Below are 17,229 nucleotides of genomic sequence, written 5' to 3'. Positions count from 1 at the left end.
GCTCCGTGGGTATTACCCCCTTACCAGGCTTCAAAAATCTGCTCTAGCTGTCTGCTTAACCTCTGCTAGACTATAAAATTACGGGGGACCCCACACCAATTTTTAAGAAATCATTTAATTTAACAATAAATGACAAGTACAGTAACCAACAGTCACTGTACTAATTATATACATGACTAACACCTTTCTATCTATTCTATGTGTATAGCTTTTCTTTCTATTCTAAATTGTTGGGCATCGATGTATTGTAACTGTATGCGGCTGATGAATTGCCGGCTTTTAAGAGACGGCTGAGTGAAAATCGGACGCCACTCGCATGGTCCGAGTGATGTGCGTGCAATTTTTTTCACGTACCCGTTGACTTGCAGTGGCGAGTCTCGTCCGAGATACGTGGCAAATCGCTGCATGCTGTGAATTTTTTCTCAGCCCGATTTCAGCGGAGAAAAAAAAAAAATCGCAGATGAGATGTCACTCATTCATTAACATTGGTCCGAGTGCAATTCAATTTTTTATTGCTCTTCCTCAACTAAAGCAGAGAGGGAAAGCGCAAGTTGGATCTGGGCTGTGATGTGCGGTGAAACCCCGACCACAGCCCATCAATCAAGGGGGAGCGCGTCACTTGCTCACGCCCGACTGCAGCCGGAACTTGACGTGACATCAGAGGATATCGGAGTCGGCTGCAGCCGGGGTCACGTGATGCCTGGTGAGCGGCCAGCAATAGCGCCGCTCACAGGCAATAAAGAACAAGCAAGATATTTACAAAAAGACTTGTTGGCACAATTTAAATCCATGGGGGCATTGTTAATAGTAGTGGTCAACCTCTTTAAGGCCTGGAGGGAGGTCGAAATGTATCTTTTGGTAGATAGTGACTGGGCGAAAAGAGTTGCTAACCGCAGACGTAGGAAGGCTCCTGTCTTTAGGGTGAGGGATTTCGTGTGGTTGTCCTCAAAAAATCTGCGCTTAAAGATCACATCTAGAAAATTTGCACCTAAATTTGTAGGTCCTTATAAAATTATTACAATTTTAAATCCTGTGACAGTTAAGTTGCAGCTTCCTATTGCCTGGAAAATCAATAATCATTTCCATTCTTCTCTTTTAAAAAAATTTGAGGGGACCTCAAGACATAATTGAGGTGGATGTGGAAGGGTATCGGGAGTATGAAGTAAGGCGAATTCTTGGTTCCAGGTGGGTCAGGTACGGTTTGCATTATCTCGTCAACTGGAAAGATTATGGTCCTTAAGATAATTCCTAAGTTAATTTGGGGTGTTATGGATAAATATATGTATGATTATGGAAGTTATATGAAAATAGTATGTATTAAGAATTGCAGACAATCCAAAATTCCCTCCTCCTGCCCGTACCACATTGTACCAATAGCCTCATATTGATCAAAGATCCACATACTACGTGGAACATAGTATGACAGAATCACTGACTGGGTGGATCAGGGAAATGCTGTAGATATAGTATATGTTGACTTCAGCAAAGCATTTGACAAAGTATCTCACACCATCCTTATTGAAAAAATGACCAAGTATGGAATGGACAAGGCAACTGTTAAGTGGATTCATAATTGGCTTAGTGATCGGACTCAAAGGGTGGTCGTAAATGGCTTCACATCCAGCTGGATGAATGTCTCAAGTGGGGTACCACAGGGCTCTGTCCTGGGACCTGTATTATTTAACATCTTTATCAATGATTTAGATGAAGGAATTGAGGGTAAACTGATTAAATTTGCTGATGACACAAAGCTAGGAGGGATAGCTAATACTAGAGAAGAGAGAGAGAGGATTCAAAAAGACCTAAATAAACTGGAGCAGTGGGCAGTAACTAACAGAATGGTTTTTAACAGGGAAAAATGCAAAGTACTACATCTGGGTAATAAAAATTAAAAAAGCATATACAGAATGGGAGGAATAGAGCTAAGCAACAGTACATGTGAAAAAGACTTAGGTATACTAATAGATCATAGACTGAACATGAGTCAACAGTGTGATTAAGCAGCAAAAAAGCCAAATACAATTCTGGGATGTACTAACAGAAGCATACAGTCTAGATCACGTGAAGTCATTATCAGACTTCACTCCTCTTTGGTCAGACCTCATTAGGAATACTGTGTACAGTTTTGGGCACCACATTTTAAAAAAGACATCGACAAACTAGAGCAAGTTCAGAGAAGAGCGACCAGAATGGTGACCGATCTGCAAACCATGTCCTATGAGGGACGGTTGCAGGATTTGGAAATGTTTAGCTTGCAAAAAAGAAGACAGAGGAGACTTAATACCTGTCTACAAATATCTCAAGGGCTGTCACATTGTAGAAGGATCATCTTTATTCTCATTTGCACAAGGAAAGACTAGAAGCAATGGGATGAAATTGAATGGGAGGAGACACAAATTAGATATTAGAAAAAACTTTTTGACAGTTAGGGTGATCAATGAGTGGAACAGGCTGCCACGAGAGGTGGCGAGTTCTCCTTCAATGGACGTCTTCAAACAGAGGCTGGACAGACATCTGTCTGAGATGATTTAGTGAATCCTCCTTTGAGCATGGGGTTGGACCAGATGACCCAGGAGGTCCCCTCCGACTCTACCATTCTATGAATCTATAACATGGAATTATGGAAAATCCCTAATGATTATTGACTAACATATTAATCTAATAATAAGAGCTTGCTAATGATCTTTATTACTTTTAGGGAAATTACAGAATAATAAAAGATAAGTGACTATACAGATTGACCTTTGAACCTTACGTGCAAGATGGACTTAATTGAGAGTCAGCTTGACTTAATTGTTTACATATTAAAATAATGACTCATTAGCGACAGATGTCAGCCATAATTCTGAGATAAGGCAATGAGGTAATGTGTGGAAAGGTCCCTGATTTTTCCTATAAAAAGCCTATTTGAGACACTACTCAGTGTTAATTTGTGATTTCTCCGACCGTATAGATCCTATACACAATTCGGCGGCAGACAACTAAGACGAGAACACACACATTTTGTGTGCCCCTAACGGGGATCTTCATGCGATCAGATAGACAGATTATTGGGTGGGGCTGGGGAAAACCCAGCAGTCATGGTACACATTGGTACCAATGACAAAGTGAAAGAGAGGTGATAGGTCTTTAAAAATTATTACAGGGAATTAGGAGAGAAGCTGAAGTACAGGTGGTATCTTCAGAAATACTGCTGATTCCACTACGTCACTAGAAAGTCAGCAGGAACTTAAGGAGATAATTGTCAGGAAGAAAGGGTTTAGGTTCATGGAGAACTGCGCTGACTTCTCTGTCTGCTACAGGCTTTACGATAGGGACAGGCTGCACCTCAATGGGGAGAATGCAGATGTGCTGGGGGAAAAAATGGTCAGATGGATGGAGGAGCTTTCAAACTAGGATCTGGGGAGAGGGAGGGTTGATGTGCAAATAAGGGGATAGAGTAGACAGAGAGAGTGAGACATTCAAGGAAAGTAAGGAGGCGAGTAGCCGTAATAAATGTGCTAATAGTATTAAATGTCTGCAGGCAAATGCAAGAAGTCTTGAAAACAAAATGAATGAATCAGAGACTCTTAGGTCAGCCACAGATTATGATGTGGTGGGCATTACAGAAACCTGGATGGATGAAAGCCATGACTGGGTGACAAACACAGAGGGTTATACTACATTGAAACGGATAGGAAAGAAAAATAGGTAAAGGGGTGGGTATTTTCGTTAAAACCAATTTAAGACCTCAAGCTCAATGACGACATGGGGGGCAGCTTCGACAATGTACTGCACACATGCCCAACTTTTGATTATATTTGACCCACGACACCAGAACCACCACACCTATGTGAGGCCATTATTCTGCATGGAGGACTTTGTGGGGCCCATTATACTGGATGGAAAGCTATGTGGAGCCCATTATACTGGATGGAAAGTTATGCGGGGCCAATCATACTGTATGGAGGACTATGTGGGGCCCATTATTCTGTATGGAGGACTATGTGGGACCCATTATACTGTATACTGGTTGGTCCATGACTTTGTCCAAGTTTTTCATTTTGGCCCTTTGCATGTTTTGAGCTTTACATCCCTGATGTACAATCTGTATGGGTAATGTACATGGAAATGGCAATAATGGAACGCTGCTAATTGGACTTTGCCACAAGCCTCCTAATATAGCTGAACATGATTAACAAATTAAAAAGGCAACAAAAACAAGTCATGGTCAAAAGTGTTGGCTCCCTTGAAATTGTTCCAGAAAATGAAGTAATTCTCCCATAAAATTATTGCCATTACACGTTTTGTTATACACGTTTATTTCCTTTGCATGTATTGGAACAACACAAGAAAACAGAGAAAAAAAGGCAAATTGAACATAATTTCACACAAAATAGGTCGGACAAAATTGTTGACACCTTGCCAAAATTGTGGGTAAACAACTTTGTTTCAAGCAAGAGAAGCTTGTTCAAACGCAATTGTGGCAAGTAACAGGTGTGGGCAATATGAAAATCACAACTAAAACCAGATAAAAAAGGGAGAAGTTGATTCAATCTTTGCATGAGTCTGAGGACTTGAAAACCAAAATTGTTGAAAAATATCAATAATTTCAAGGTTATAAGTCCATCTTTAGAGATCCGGATGTTCTTCTGTCCAAGGTGCGCAACATAATCAATAAATTTACAACACATACAGTCAAATATGGTGGAACTTCAAAAATGTTTTGGGGTTGTTTTGCTGCCTCTGGTCAGGTACCTTAACTGTGTGCAAGGCATCATGAAATCTGAAGATTAGCAAAGGATTTTGGGGCACAATAGAGAGCCTAGTGTCAGAAAGCTGGGTTTGCTTGCTAGGTCATGGATCTTCCAGCATGACAATGACCCCAAACATATTTCAAGAAGCACCCATAAAATGGATAGAAACAAAGTGCTGGAGAGTTCTGACCAGCAATGAATCCGGATCTAAATCCCATTGAACACCTGTGGAGAGATCTTAAAATTGCTGTATGGATAAAAATATTAAAATTTGAGAGTCCTCAGTGGAGGATACCATCTTTTCAGTTAGCCATTAGTAAGCTTTCGAGACTACTCAGGTCTCTTCATCACACATAGTATAACACAAAACAAAAAATCAAGCAATGTGAACATTGCTTGTTTTTTTTGTCTTGTTTGCATTCTGTGCAAATTAGGGGTGTGGCATCTCCCTTGTTGAGCTGGTTAGTATATATGTAGCTTACCACGGGCTTAGGTGGTCTGATATTGGGACCCGGTTCGATTTGTCTACCCTTTTATATGCATCACTTCAACTTTGATATACAGTAAGGTTTTTAACATAGACAGTGTAGGACCGTCCCAATTAGGGTCACCTTGTCGCTGGTGGGACGGCTTGTATACTTTTTTTGATCAAAAATCGTTCACTAAGTACCCTATATTTCATATGCAACTTTGCTTTACATTTATATATAATGATGGTAGGGTATGTGATATATTTTTTGTCTTTTGTAGGTTTTGTATAGTATAACACAAAATCTGAATAGTCACATATTAATACACAACAGGGCACAGGAATAATGCAATAGATAAGACAAGTGGCGTGAAGCAGAACTATTAGTATGGGAGAGAGAGAAGCAGTTGTGGCCGTAAAAAGGTTGGCCACAAGTAGATCTATTCTTTTTTTCTTTTATTGTGTGGCGATGAGAATTCATCCTTGTTCTAAGTTTTTGCCCTGTCTCCCCTACATACAGACCCCCAGTTGGACATTTGGTACATATAATTAAGTACACTACATTAGTTGTGATTCAGCTGAAAGTACCTGGGATCTTGTGGTCCTGATGTGAGTTGAGAATCTTTATCTTGTCCGTGGTCATTATAAATGGACAGGTTTACATTTACAGTTGGTGAGGATGAATTTTATAAGTTTCACCACAAAGGTGAAGCTATCCTCCCGGTCAGTTTGCTTTCCCTCCCAGTACCTTTTTATTCTAACAATGTTAGGTTTCTAGGAGATTATACTTGTTCCCTTTATTTGTGGTTCTCCTTAGCTTGCCTTCTTTGCCCTATATGAATGTGTTTTTGTTTCTCACTCAGAGTTTTCGTATTTTCCTTCATACTTTCCTTTCCCCTTGTTGACAGTGTGTTGCAGCCTCCCCTCTGGTTCCTCAGGAGGTATGAGAAACTCCTCAACGGCTTATTAGTTAGTTGGGTGTGTGGTGGAGTTTTTAGTTGTGCAGCTAGGGCCTTTCTAATCTCTACAGAGACTAGTTGGGTGTAGTTGCGGCATTCTCCCCTGTGTGGATTCTCCGGTGCTTATCAAGATCCGATTTCTGGTTAAAACATTTCCCACATTCTGGACATGAAAAAGGCTTCTCCCCTGTGTGAGTTCTCTGATGTTTATAAAGATATGATTTGTGTCCAAAACATTTTCCACAATCTAAGCATGAAAAAGGCTTCTCCCCTGTGTGAGTTCTCTGATGTTTGATAAGATTTGATTTCTTTGCAAAAGATTTCCCACATTCTGAACATGAAAATGGCTTCTCCCCTGTGTGAGTTCTATGATGTCTGATAAGATTTGATTTCTCTGTAAAACATTTCCCACATTCTGAACAGGAAAATGGCTTTTCTCCTGTGTGAGTTCTCTGATGGTTGATAAGAGTTGATTTCACTGTAAAACATTTCCCACATTCTGAACAGGAAAATGGTTTCTCCTCTGTGTGGTTTCTCTGGTGCTTAAGAAAACTAGATTTCTGGTTAAAACATTTTCCACATTCTGAACATGGAAAAGGCTTCTCCCCTGTGTGGGTTCTCTGGTGGTTAACCAAAGCTGATTTATGGTTAAAACATTTTCCACATTCTGAACATGGAAAAGGCTTCTCCCCTGTGTGAGTTCTCTGATGTATATTAAGATATGATTTCTGTACAAAACATTTCCCACAATCTGAACATGAAAAAGGCTTCTCCTCTGTGTGGTTTGTCTGGTGCTTAAGAAAACTAGATTTCCGGTTAAAACATTTTCCACATTCTGAACATGGAAAAGGCTTCTCCCCTGTGTGAGTTCTCTGGTGGTTAACCAAAGCTGATTTATGGTTAAAACATTTTCCACATTCTGAACACGGAAAAGGCTTCTCCACTGTGTGAGTTCTCTGATGTATATTAAGATATGATTTGTGTCCAAAACATTTTCCACAATCTGAGCATGAAAAAGGCTTCTCCCCTGTGTGAGTTCCCAGATGTTTGATAAGATTTGATTTCTTTGTAAAACATTTCCCACATTCTGAACAGGAAAATGGCTTCTCTCCTGTGTGAGTTCTCTCATGTGCGATAAGATATGATTTCTCTGCAAAACGTTTCCCACATTCTGAACAGGAAAATGGCTTCTCTCCTGTGTGAGTTCTCTGGTGCCTAACAAGATCTGATTTCTGATTAAAACACCTCCCACACTCGGAACAAGAAAATCTATTCTGTGCTGTGTGAATTTTTTGAGGTTTAAGAAAAGACTTTTTGGGAGGAAAACTATTTCTGTATTCTGAACGTGAAAATGGCTTCGTTGCATTAGGAGCAGTTCGTTTTTTAATGCTTATTTTGTGACTTTGATTTTCCTTAGTAGTCGGTAATGAATCAGAAGACAGGACCTGTTTCAAAGGATCAGATGACAGATCATTGCAGTGAAGGGATGATGGGATATCTGGAGAAATGGCATTCACTTCAATTGTATCCTGTTGGATCTGAAAATTATCTGATTTGAAAATTGAAGATTTCAGCTGTCCCTTTGATCTCCTGGTACAGACATCTGCCAAGAAGAAAACCAATTATTATTTTTTAATTAAAAATCCTTGAATTTTATATTTTTGAACATTTCTACTTAAACTGTCCATAAAAAAGGCAAGTTATATAAAAAAATTCACTTATCCACCAGGACAATGACTGTCTAATAGAAAACCTCATAGGATTGAGCAGTAGAGCGTGGTGTTCAACCGTTTGTTCATTCTGCCTCCAAATATGGAATAAAAAGCCACCAAATGATGTTATGTAGGCGAAAATAATACCAATAAAAACTTCTACTCCTCTCACAAAAAACAAGGTCCTCATCTGTCAATGGAAAAACAGAGGTTTCCACATTATTAGTGGCTCAAAGGCTCTTGAAAAGTAACATGGCTTCCATTAAACAATCCAGCAATATCTGCTCTCCCAAAGTCAAATCTCACCCTCGCTTATGAGCTTTGCAGTAGTTTATGTGCCTAAATCACATTTAGCCTCCATGTAAGAACCCACTTAATTTACGGTGTGTGTCTCCTGGAGCACAATCTGGACACTATGTGTTGGGTAATAAAATGGCATATTTGCAATTTTCACTCTCCAACATCCACTGAGTGCTAATTTCTGGAAAGTGACTGTGGAGTCAAAATAGTCACTACTTCTATAGATTAATTCACTGAGGGTTATAATTTCCAAAATGGAGACACTTTATGGGGATTTCTACTGATCTGGTTTTCTACCATTTTGTTATATTAGGGCTTCTGCAAATGGTGGGTCCCATCTCTTCTGGGATCTGCTCCTGCGACGTCTGCTTCTCTCACCAGGCGCCGCCTTATTCATTCTGCAGGTGGCGCTGGTGATGGAGGAGACGTCAGAACCAGAAGCTCTGGGCGGCGCAGGCTCTGCGCAGCCACTAAGATTAGGGTTGCTGGGACCAGTAGTACCATCCAGTCTGGCAGTATTGGTGTGTGTGCTATCCAGCTGAAGTAATCTGCTCCCTGCTTCAGCCACTTGGAGAGCACCACACCCTACTAAAGCTTGAAGAATATTGCTGGAAGCTGCCAGATACAGCCTTGTTCTCCTCTGGTTCAGTCCTCTGTGCTCAGCTCCCGGCTTGTGTATTTGTTTCCTGTTGTGACCTCGACCCGTTTACTGACTACTCTTGTGTCTTCTGATTTTGTATTTTCTCTATCCTCTTGGTTCTGGCCCGGCTATCTGACTATTCTTCTTGCCATCTCACTCCACAGAACAGCAGGTAACACAGTGGCCCAAGGCTAGGGGTCTTTGTGTTAGTCCAGATCCATGTAGAGGGGTTAAACGGTGATGAGCAAAGTAATTTGTGAAATCTGTAAACCGGGTAGATAAGGCAAGCTTGTTCGTGGTGGCCATCTTTTGAGCTTCCAAATGACCATAAACAGCGCCCCCAATACATTGTGTCTGGGAACTATTCCAGTAAAATCTGCATTCCTAATAGCTAAATGTCGCTCCTTCCCTTCTTAACCTCCCATGTGCCCAGACAGTAGTGTTCAACCGTATATAGGGGATTGTCAGATTCAAAAGAAGTTGGAATATAATTTGTAAGGTCCATTTGTTTCCTATTATCCTTTGTGAAGAATTCCAAAGTTATCACCATATAAAGTGACACACGTCAGATTTAAAAAATGGGTCTGATTAGGAACACAAAACCGGCTGCAGGAAGGGGTTAAATCAGAGGATTACTGAAGTCAAAAACTGTGAGTATAGACAATAACACATCTACTGAAATGATCAAACTGAACAGTCTCCATCAGAGAAAAAGGAGTAACTAGTGGTGAAACCTCTCTGGGGTAATTGGAGTATGGGGCTCGGGGGCTCTTGGCAATCTAAACTATCGTAAGGGACAATATTTGCTGTCAGATGAGAAGAAATATTAGACATTTAAAGTGAACTCTTTTATAATAGTGCAGAGTTGAGGTGTCAAATTTAGATCTCGGGCATTTGGAAGAGACAATGGAGATCTTCTTTTTGAAAGACTACCAGGGAGTTACAGAGTCACATAAGTGAGGCCGGCCGATCCCACAACAATGAAAATACATACAGAATGAACTAGTAAAAAAAGAAAGAATATAAAAACATGTAACATCCCCAACAACAACGTATGTATGAGGGGAGAAATCCAACACTAAACCGGAGTCACACTCATTTATGATGGACCTTTGGAGCTACTATGAGTCCTGACCAGGAAAGTAGAGAACGTATTAGAGCCCCCATTTCAGGAGAGATTGTGCAGTAATCTGAATTCCTTAGGATTGAAAACATAATGGAATTTATGATGTGGAGTGAATCCAACATACCAGGGCTCGAGTCATGCCAACACATCTCCTGCAGGCGTGAATAAATGTATATTACAGCTATCAGCCTCGCACAGCTTAGAGATATATCATGGCACAGGTGTAATGTTTTTTGTATAGTTTATCACAATCCTGTTTGTAATTAGTCGGTTTTAAAAGAAATTGAAAAGTCAGGATAAAGGGAAACTCTGCTGTTATTATACAGAAATTCACACTTGGCCCTCACTGCACATTTAATGTTGTTGATCATAAAAGTGAAGTTTGGCCAGAAAGACTGGACCTGGTCTTGTAGGGACCATATGAGCACATTCAGCAGCACAGAAGGGAGAGAAGGTAGATTCATACAATAAGATATCAGGGTTCTAGGAAGCCAACAGCATCATTACCCTCCGCTTTCTCTTAGAGGCTCATCATAATATTTTTCTTCAAGTGATTTTCTCATTTGTCATCACATTCTACGTATGCTGTCATTTGGCTTTGCAGTTTACAGATCTGGGCAGGTAACGGTCAGCGTCTCCTAATCCCAGGGGGGGAGGTGGATCCTCCAGGTTGTAAGTTCTATAGAAAAGGGCTTTCATAATTTCCCAAAGTAATTTGAACATTTTCGGATGGAGGAGAATGTTATGGTCTAGTGGCAAAATAGTGATCACACGATTGTGATACGGCCGGACTACACCACTGATAAAGCAGCCACAACCGGTGACTGAGAAGAATCTGTGACTTCTCTGCATTTAGTGGTTACTACTCACCTGGGTAGTCATATGTAGGAATCTCCTCTTTACACCGCTCATCACCCCTCACATATGTCTCTGTAGTATTAATATGGATCAGATCTTCACCCTGAAACAAATATTGTAAAAGTCACAGACAGATGAGAAGTTACATCTATGATCAGCTCTAATCCTGCCATCTCCACCGTTCTCATTACACAAGTATAAAACATAATAATGGTGGATAAAACTGAACTGAAGACAAGACCTTTACAGCCGTCTACACATCATAGGTGAGATCTCATGACACCTTCTCTCCATCTACCTGATGATCCTGAGGAACATTGGGATCTTCTTGCTTACAGTCCTGTGGAAGAAGAGGATGGGGACATCTCTCTTGTGTTGTCCTCTTACTGGATAGATCTGGAGGAAACACATACAGGGACTGAATTCATTCTTTACATACAGATAATTATAGGCCGTGTGTATTTAGTCCTGTCTATTACCTGGTGATGTGAGGGGCTGAGGAACCTCCATCATGACGTCCTTGTACAGATCTTTGTGTCCTTCTAAATACTTCCACTCCTCCATGGAGAAATAGACGACGAAATCCTGACACCTTATAGGAACCTGACACATACAATGATACCGTTATCTCCCCGATCCCTTAATAGTGTTACTGTATAATGTCCCAGCATTCCCAGCAATGTCACCTCTCCAGTCAGAAGCTCAATCATCTTGTAGGTGAGTTCTAGGATCTGGTCATTGATGTCCTCATGTATCAGGGGGTGAGGTGGGGGCCCCGTGATTAATCTCTGGTTATGGAGAGACACATTAATAAATCTCACTCCAGACATTTCCAGAGTCCTCACCTCTCCAGTTCTGTCCATCTGTTATTCCCATAGATAAGAATGATGTAATGTGACGTCATCAGAATCTCTCACCTCTCCAGTAAGCCGGAAGAGGATCTCTAGGGTGAGGTGCAATATCCTCTCCGCCATCTTGTCTCTGTCCATATCCATCTTTGATGGATAAATCAGGAAAATTTTCTTATATAGAAGATCTTCACTGAGAGGATCCGATATTGTAGAGACCTGAATGAGAAGATGAGCCGATGTAACATCATAAAAATCCTGTGTAATAATACAATTACTGGAGATAATAAGGGGAAACATATGAGGAGGTATATTATTTTACAGTATTTGGTTTTCTTCTTTACATCTAGTAATAAAACCTATATATTTTAGGCCACAGACAACAAGTAGTTTCTTCCTCGGAGTTTGCAGCTGAACACGTTTCTCATAGACTCATCTTCCATAAAGCTAATTCTCGTCTAATTTTCTGACACTGGAAATAACCTCAGCACTCAATGGTTCTTATAGAAATTTTTTTTTTTAATGCAGTCCAAAAACAAAAGTAAACGTTTCGGTCGATCTGACCTTAATCAAGAACTATTGGAAATAGCACAAAGAACAAAACAATAAATAAAATAATAATAAATAATAAAATAAAAAAGCATATACAAATGGATCATTGTGCAATAACATGATAATATCTCTTGTTTAACCTGAACAATAAACATGCTGTCAAACAGTGTATAATATTTCGTCAAACCCCATTAATGCAGATACAACATCATAGTATAAAGCAAGTATATATACAAATTGAAGAGAGGTGACACCTACTAGACTGCTGGATGGTATTCAAAGGTAGGAATTCAAAAGTGTGGAGATATGGTGACACTGGCTGCTTGGGTCTGCAGAAAAGAGCAGAGAGTGGCAGACTCAGAGTTATCAGCTGAGAGGGACTGTGGAGGCAGAGATACACAGAATAGAGCTGGACGTAGCATACCTGTGACCCAGAGTTCCTGGTTATAAAGCGGTGCTGCAAATAGTGGCTTAGAGGAACGCGGTGTCCACCGCTAGTTCCTGGTGCTGTGCGCGTTGTCCTGCAAAAAGCAAACATGGCATCTAAGAAGGCGTGACAGAGTTAGGCTGAATGCCCTTCCTCCCCAAGTACTCGATAGTATGGGGCTGCCTAGTTCCTACAATACTGAAATGCCTAATAATGGTGTCTGGGCCTGCAATGTACAAAAGTCTATTAGGCCAGGCCATAGGTAGCGTCCAATAAGTTACCTTTTAACGCCCCATAAACATTAGACTAAAGTTGCATGGAAGCACTGATTTTGGGGGTTTTGGTTGACTATATAATGTATTTGGGGGCCTCCCGACAGTACCAGTCAGTCATACAAACCACAGGAAAGCTGGAATATTTGTGTGTATGGGGGAGTCTGGAGAGATAGCCGTCTGCCAAATGACCGATCAGCCAACACTTATCTCATGTGTATGGGGACGTTACTATTGCACAGGCAGTGATAATACACGGCACTACAGTAGTACAGTGCATCACCGGAGCGATTAGAGGCTTCCAATGTTCTACCAGCGACTCTACTTTGGATTGTGTTTACTTATTTCATTTTCAAATGTGTTGAAAATACTGGTTATTGTTATGGTTATGTGGTCATGTTTGACCTACTACTTGTTGCACAACTAGTACCCGGTGTTTGTATTTGTATTTCCTTTTCAAAACTTAATAAAGATAAATTTGTAAAAGGATAATCAAGTTACATTGCGTTTGATATTTTTTTCTTGAAAAAAAACTAGGTGAAAGTTTTCCGCCTAGTGTAGAAGCCTTTTTGGATACAAAACTCAAACAAAATATGCAAAAGAATTTACAAAGTCTGGAGGATGCATCTCAGACATCAAAAAAACTAAGTTTGAAAGAGATATCAAAGACTACGAGTCAAATTCAATTTACACATGGAAATGAAACAAACCAAGAGCTACTGTTCAGAAATACAGGTCACACAATAAATTCAAAGGAAATAGCGGAGAGCGGAGGTCAGCTTCACAAATCCTAATGTGTCCATGGGTTCCTCTAATTATAATTCTCTGAGGACTTATCTGATGCATCAGTGGCATCAACTAAAGACAGAACAAAAATAAATTCTCAAGTATTCCCCACAATCCAGCACAAAACACTGGAGACGGGCGGGCAGAAAGCACAAATGTGCCCGGACATGTGCGTTCCATGCCGGAGTGCATCACAGTCTCCTATCTGCGAATGCGCATGTCCGGAAGCATGCGTTCCACGCCGGAGCGTATAATGGTTTTGGATTGCATTCCACCAATATAGAAAAATCCTATCTCTGAGATCAGCGTCATGGGAGACTAAAAACAAGTATTGCACATCCTCCCATCATGCAATATACATGTAGATCTACTTTATCACTACATAAAATATGGGATGATGGCCCACAGTATATTCCTAAATGGTCAAATTTGACCCCTATTGCATAGAGATACACAAGGATCACCACACTTCTTAATTATGAAATAGTAGATGTAGGATATAACTGATCAGAAATAATTCTGATATAGAAGCTCAGATATATCGATGAAGTACAACAATATGTGAACCCCATTCACAGGGAACTGAGTAGCAATGGGTATACAATCCAAAAATGTAATCCAGAATGGGGCTGTATTCATACAAAACAGGCCCAGGAAATTTGCTCATTGAGTCCCTTAGGGGCTCGTGAATCCTAAAAATCCCATCACTTTCCTTTTTGAGGATACATCTATTGTGATCACCACCTCTCACATTGGGATTAACCACCTCAATGATGCAAAAGGAGATGTCTCCGGTTCCACCTCGATGTACACTGTTCATGTGTCTCGCTAATGGGGTGTCCGGACCATGGCATATATCACCAAAATTCCCCCCCCACACACACTCCTCCTAGACACCCTCTTGGTCTTGCCTACATAATCTAGGGGACAGGTGCATGTGGCCATATATACAAGTCCTGAGGTTTTACAGTTGGAATAATCCCACTGGATAAAAGATTTTAATCGTGGAGGAACTCGAGAAAGATTTACATGGTCTCATCCAACTAAGTGTACAACTTTCTCCACATCTAAAGAAACCGCAGACTCTTATATCTAGCCATGTCCCCTTCGGTGCAGGTTTTTTGTAGAAACTATGCACTAAATGGTCCCTAATGGACTGACCCTTTCTGAAAGTTATTGTGGGAGTAGATCACACAGCAACCTCAGGGCCGGGTCGGCCACAAGTATATCCCAGTGTTTTCTGAGGATATTAAAGATATGGTCACTCTGATTGTCATAAGTTCCTATTACTCGTGTTATCCCATCTTTTTCTTGGTCTCTTGGTTAGGTATGGAGGAGTGTCTGTCTCTCCCATTTTTTTGCAAACGATGATGCGGAATCCAAAATGTACCATGAGTACCCCTTTTCCCTGAATCTGGTGTTCAGGTCTATGGCCTGTATATTAAAATCTGTGACATTATGGCAGTACCTTCTCAACCATAAAAATTGGCTCCTGGGTATTCCTCTTTTTATGGGGATGAGGTGGTTGATATCCCATTTCAATAGTATAATAGTGCTTGAAGGTTTATGGTAGTTGAGAGTCCCTAGGGTTCCATCCCAATATTTCTTGATTAGTACATACAGGAAAGGCAACTGGTAATAATTAAATTCAGATGTAAATCTAAGGCCCACTCTATTGATGTTGAGTTCCCTGACAAATTCAAAAGATTTTTGACTTGTCCCTGACCAGATGATAAAAATGTAGTCAATATATTTGTACCATACCCCAATATATGAATGCCATCACTTATGATCATCCCTGAATATTGTGGTTTCCTCCCACCAGCCCAGGAATAGGTTAGCATACGAGGGGGCACAGCGGCTCCCCATTGCAGTACCCCTGAGCTGGTGGAAGTACTTCCGGTCAAAAAGAAAGAAGTTATGAGTAATAGCGAATTTTAGAAGATCGTCCATGAAATCATTATGTCTGCTACACTCTACTGATCTCGATTTCAAGAAATGTCTTACTCCTCTGATACCATCCTCATGCGGTATATTACTGTACAAAGCCTCGAAAACTAGGTAAAGGAAAAATCATTTTCCAAAGGGATTATTCCAACTGTAAAACCTCAGGTGGCGCTGTGGGAACATTATACTGTGTGGGGGGCATCATACATACTGCATAAGGGGCATAATGGGGGCATTATACTGTGTGTGGGCATCATATATCCTGCATAAGGGGCATAATGGGAGCATTACACTGTGTGGGGGCATAATACATACTGCATAAGGGGCATAATGGGGGCATTACACTGTGTGGGGGCATCATACATTCTGCATAAGGGACATAATGGGGACATTACACTGTGGGGACATCATACATCCTGCATAAGGGGCATAATGGGGGCATTACACTGTGGGGGGCATCATACATCCTGCATAAGGGGCATAATGGGGGCATTACACTGTGGGGGCATCATACATCCAGCATAAGGGGCATAATGGGGGCATTACACTGTGTGGGGCATCGTACATACTGTATAAGGGGCATAATGGGGGCATTACACTGTGTGGGGGCATCATACATACTCACTAAGGGGCATAATGGGGGCATTACACTGTGGGGGCATCATACATACTGTATAAGGGGCATAATGGGGGCATTACACTGTGAGGGGCATCGTACATACTGCATAAGGGGCATTACACTGTGGGGGCATAATACATCCTGCATAAGGGGCATAATGGGGGCATTACACTGTGGGGGCATCATACATCCTGCATAAGGGGCATAATGGGGGCATTACACTGTGGGGGGCATCATACATACTGTATAAGGGGCATAATGGGGGCATTACACTGTGGGGCCAGTAAAGGGGTCCTGTACTATGAGAACACTATGTTTCCTCCCTTCCTGTCTCCATAGTTGGGTCGTATGTATCTATTACAGGAAACAGAACAAAAACCTTATGATTCTTATAAAGGGGCAACACAAGACCCCAAAAGAGTCTCGGTGCTGAAGGGGTTAATGCCCCCTGCACCCAGTAATGGGGTCTCCACATACCTCCACCTGCAGAGCCACCACCACATATATGGCTGCTCTGTGCGCACAGGAGCTGTGATGAGGTCACAGGAGGGGAGGAGTCAGGGGTCACATGATCAGGGGCCTCAGTGGATGCAGGACTCTGCTGTGCTGGTTGTCATGGTGCTGGATGAGCTGAAGTTTATGTGTGGGGTCAGGAGGGGTTTACAGTGTGGATGTAGCAGAGCCGCGTGTGTACGAGGTGTACGGAGCAGAGCCGCGTGTGTACGAGGTGTACGGAGCGGAGTCGCGTGTGTACGAGGTGTACGGAGCGGAGCCGTGTATGTACGAGGTGTACGGAGAGGAGCCGCGCGGGTGCGAGGTGTACGGAGCGGAGCCGCGTGTGTGCGAGGTGTACGGAGAGGAGCCGCGCGGGTGCGAGGTGTACGGAGCGGAGTCGCGCGGGTGCGAGGTGTACGGAGCGGAGCCGCGCGTGTACGAGGTGTACGGAGCAGAGCCGTGTGTGTACGAGGCGTACGGAGC

General features: G+C 41.7%; 1 protein-coding gene across 1 annotated transcript; it reads right to left on the bottom strand.

Annotated features, from left to right (window-relative positions):
* Positions 1 to 4,284: 4,284 nt before the first annotated feature.
* Positions 4,285 to 16,817, bottom strand: LOC141173767 (uncharacterized). The gene is made up of 9 exons (XM_073658180.1): positions 16,729 to 16,817; positions 12,625 to 12,721; positions 12,459 to 12,529; positions 11,718 to 11,867; positions 11,487 to 11,588; positions 11,280 to 11,403; positions 11,099 to 11,196; positions 10,813 to 10,903; positions 4,285 to 7,767 (listed from the first exon to the last, which is right to left on the bottom strand). Exons 4-9 carry the CDS (start codon positions 11,793 to 11,795, stop codon positions 6,239 to 6,241), a joined length of 2,022 nt encoding a protein of 673 aa, XP_073514281.1. The 5' UTR covers positions 11,796 to 11,867; positions 12,459 to 12,529; positions 12,625 to 12,721; positions 16,729 to 16,817; the 3' UTR covers positions 4,285 to 6,238.
* Positions 16,818 to 17,229: the final 412 nt, after the last annotated feature.

Source organism: Phyllobates terribilis, unplaced genomic scaffold (genome assembly GCF_046119375.1).
Source record: "Phyllobates terribilis strain yellow unplaced genomic scaffold, ASM4611937v1 Scaffold_13__5_contigs__length_258822181, whole genome shotgun sequence".
NCBI classification, from domain to species: domain Eukaryota; kingdom Metazoa; phylum Chordata; class Amphibia; order Anura; family Dendrobatidae; genus Phyllobates; species Phyllobates terribilis.
The sequence above is the reverse complement of the archived record's forward strand: the minus strand, read 5'-3'. Positions and strand labels throughout refer to the sequence as shown.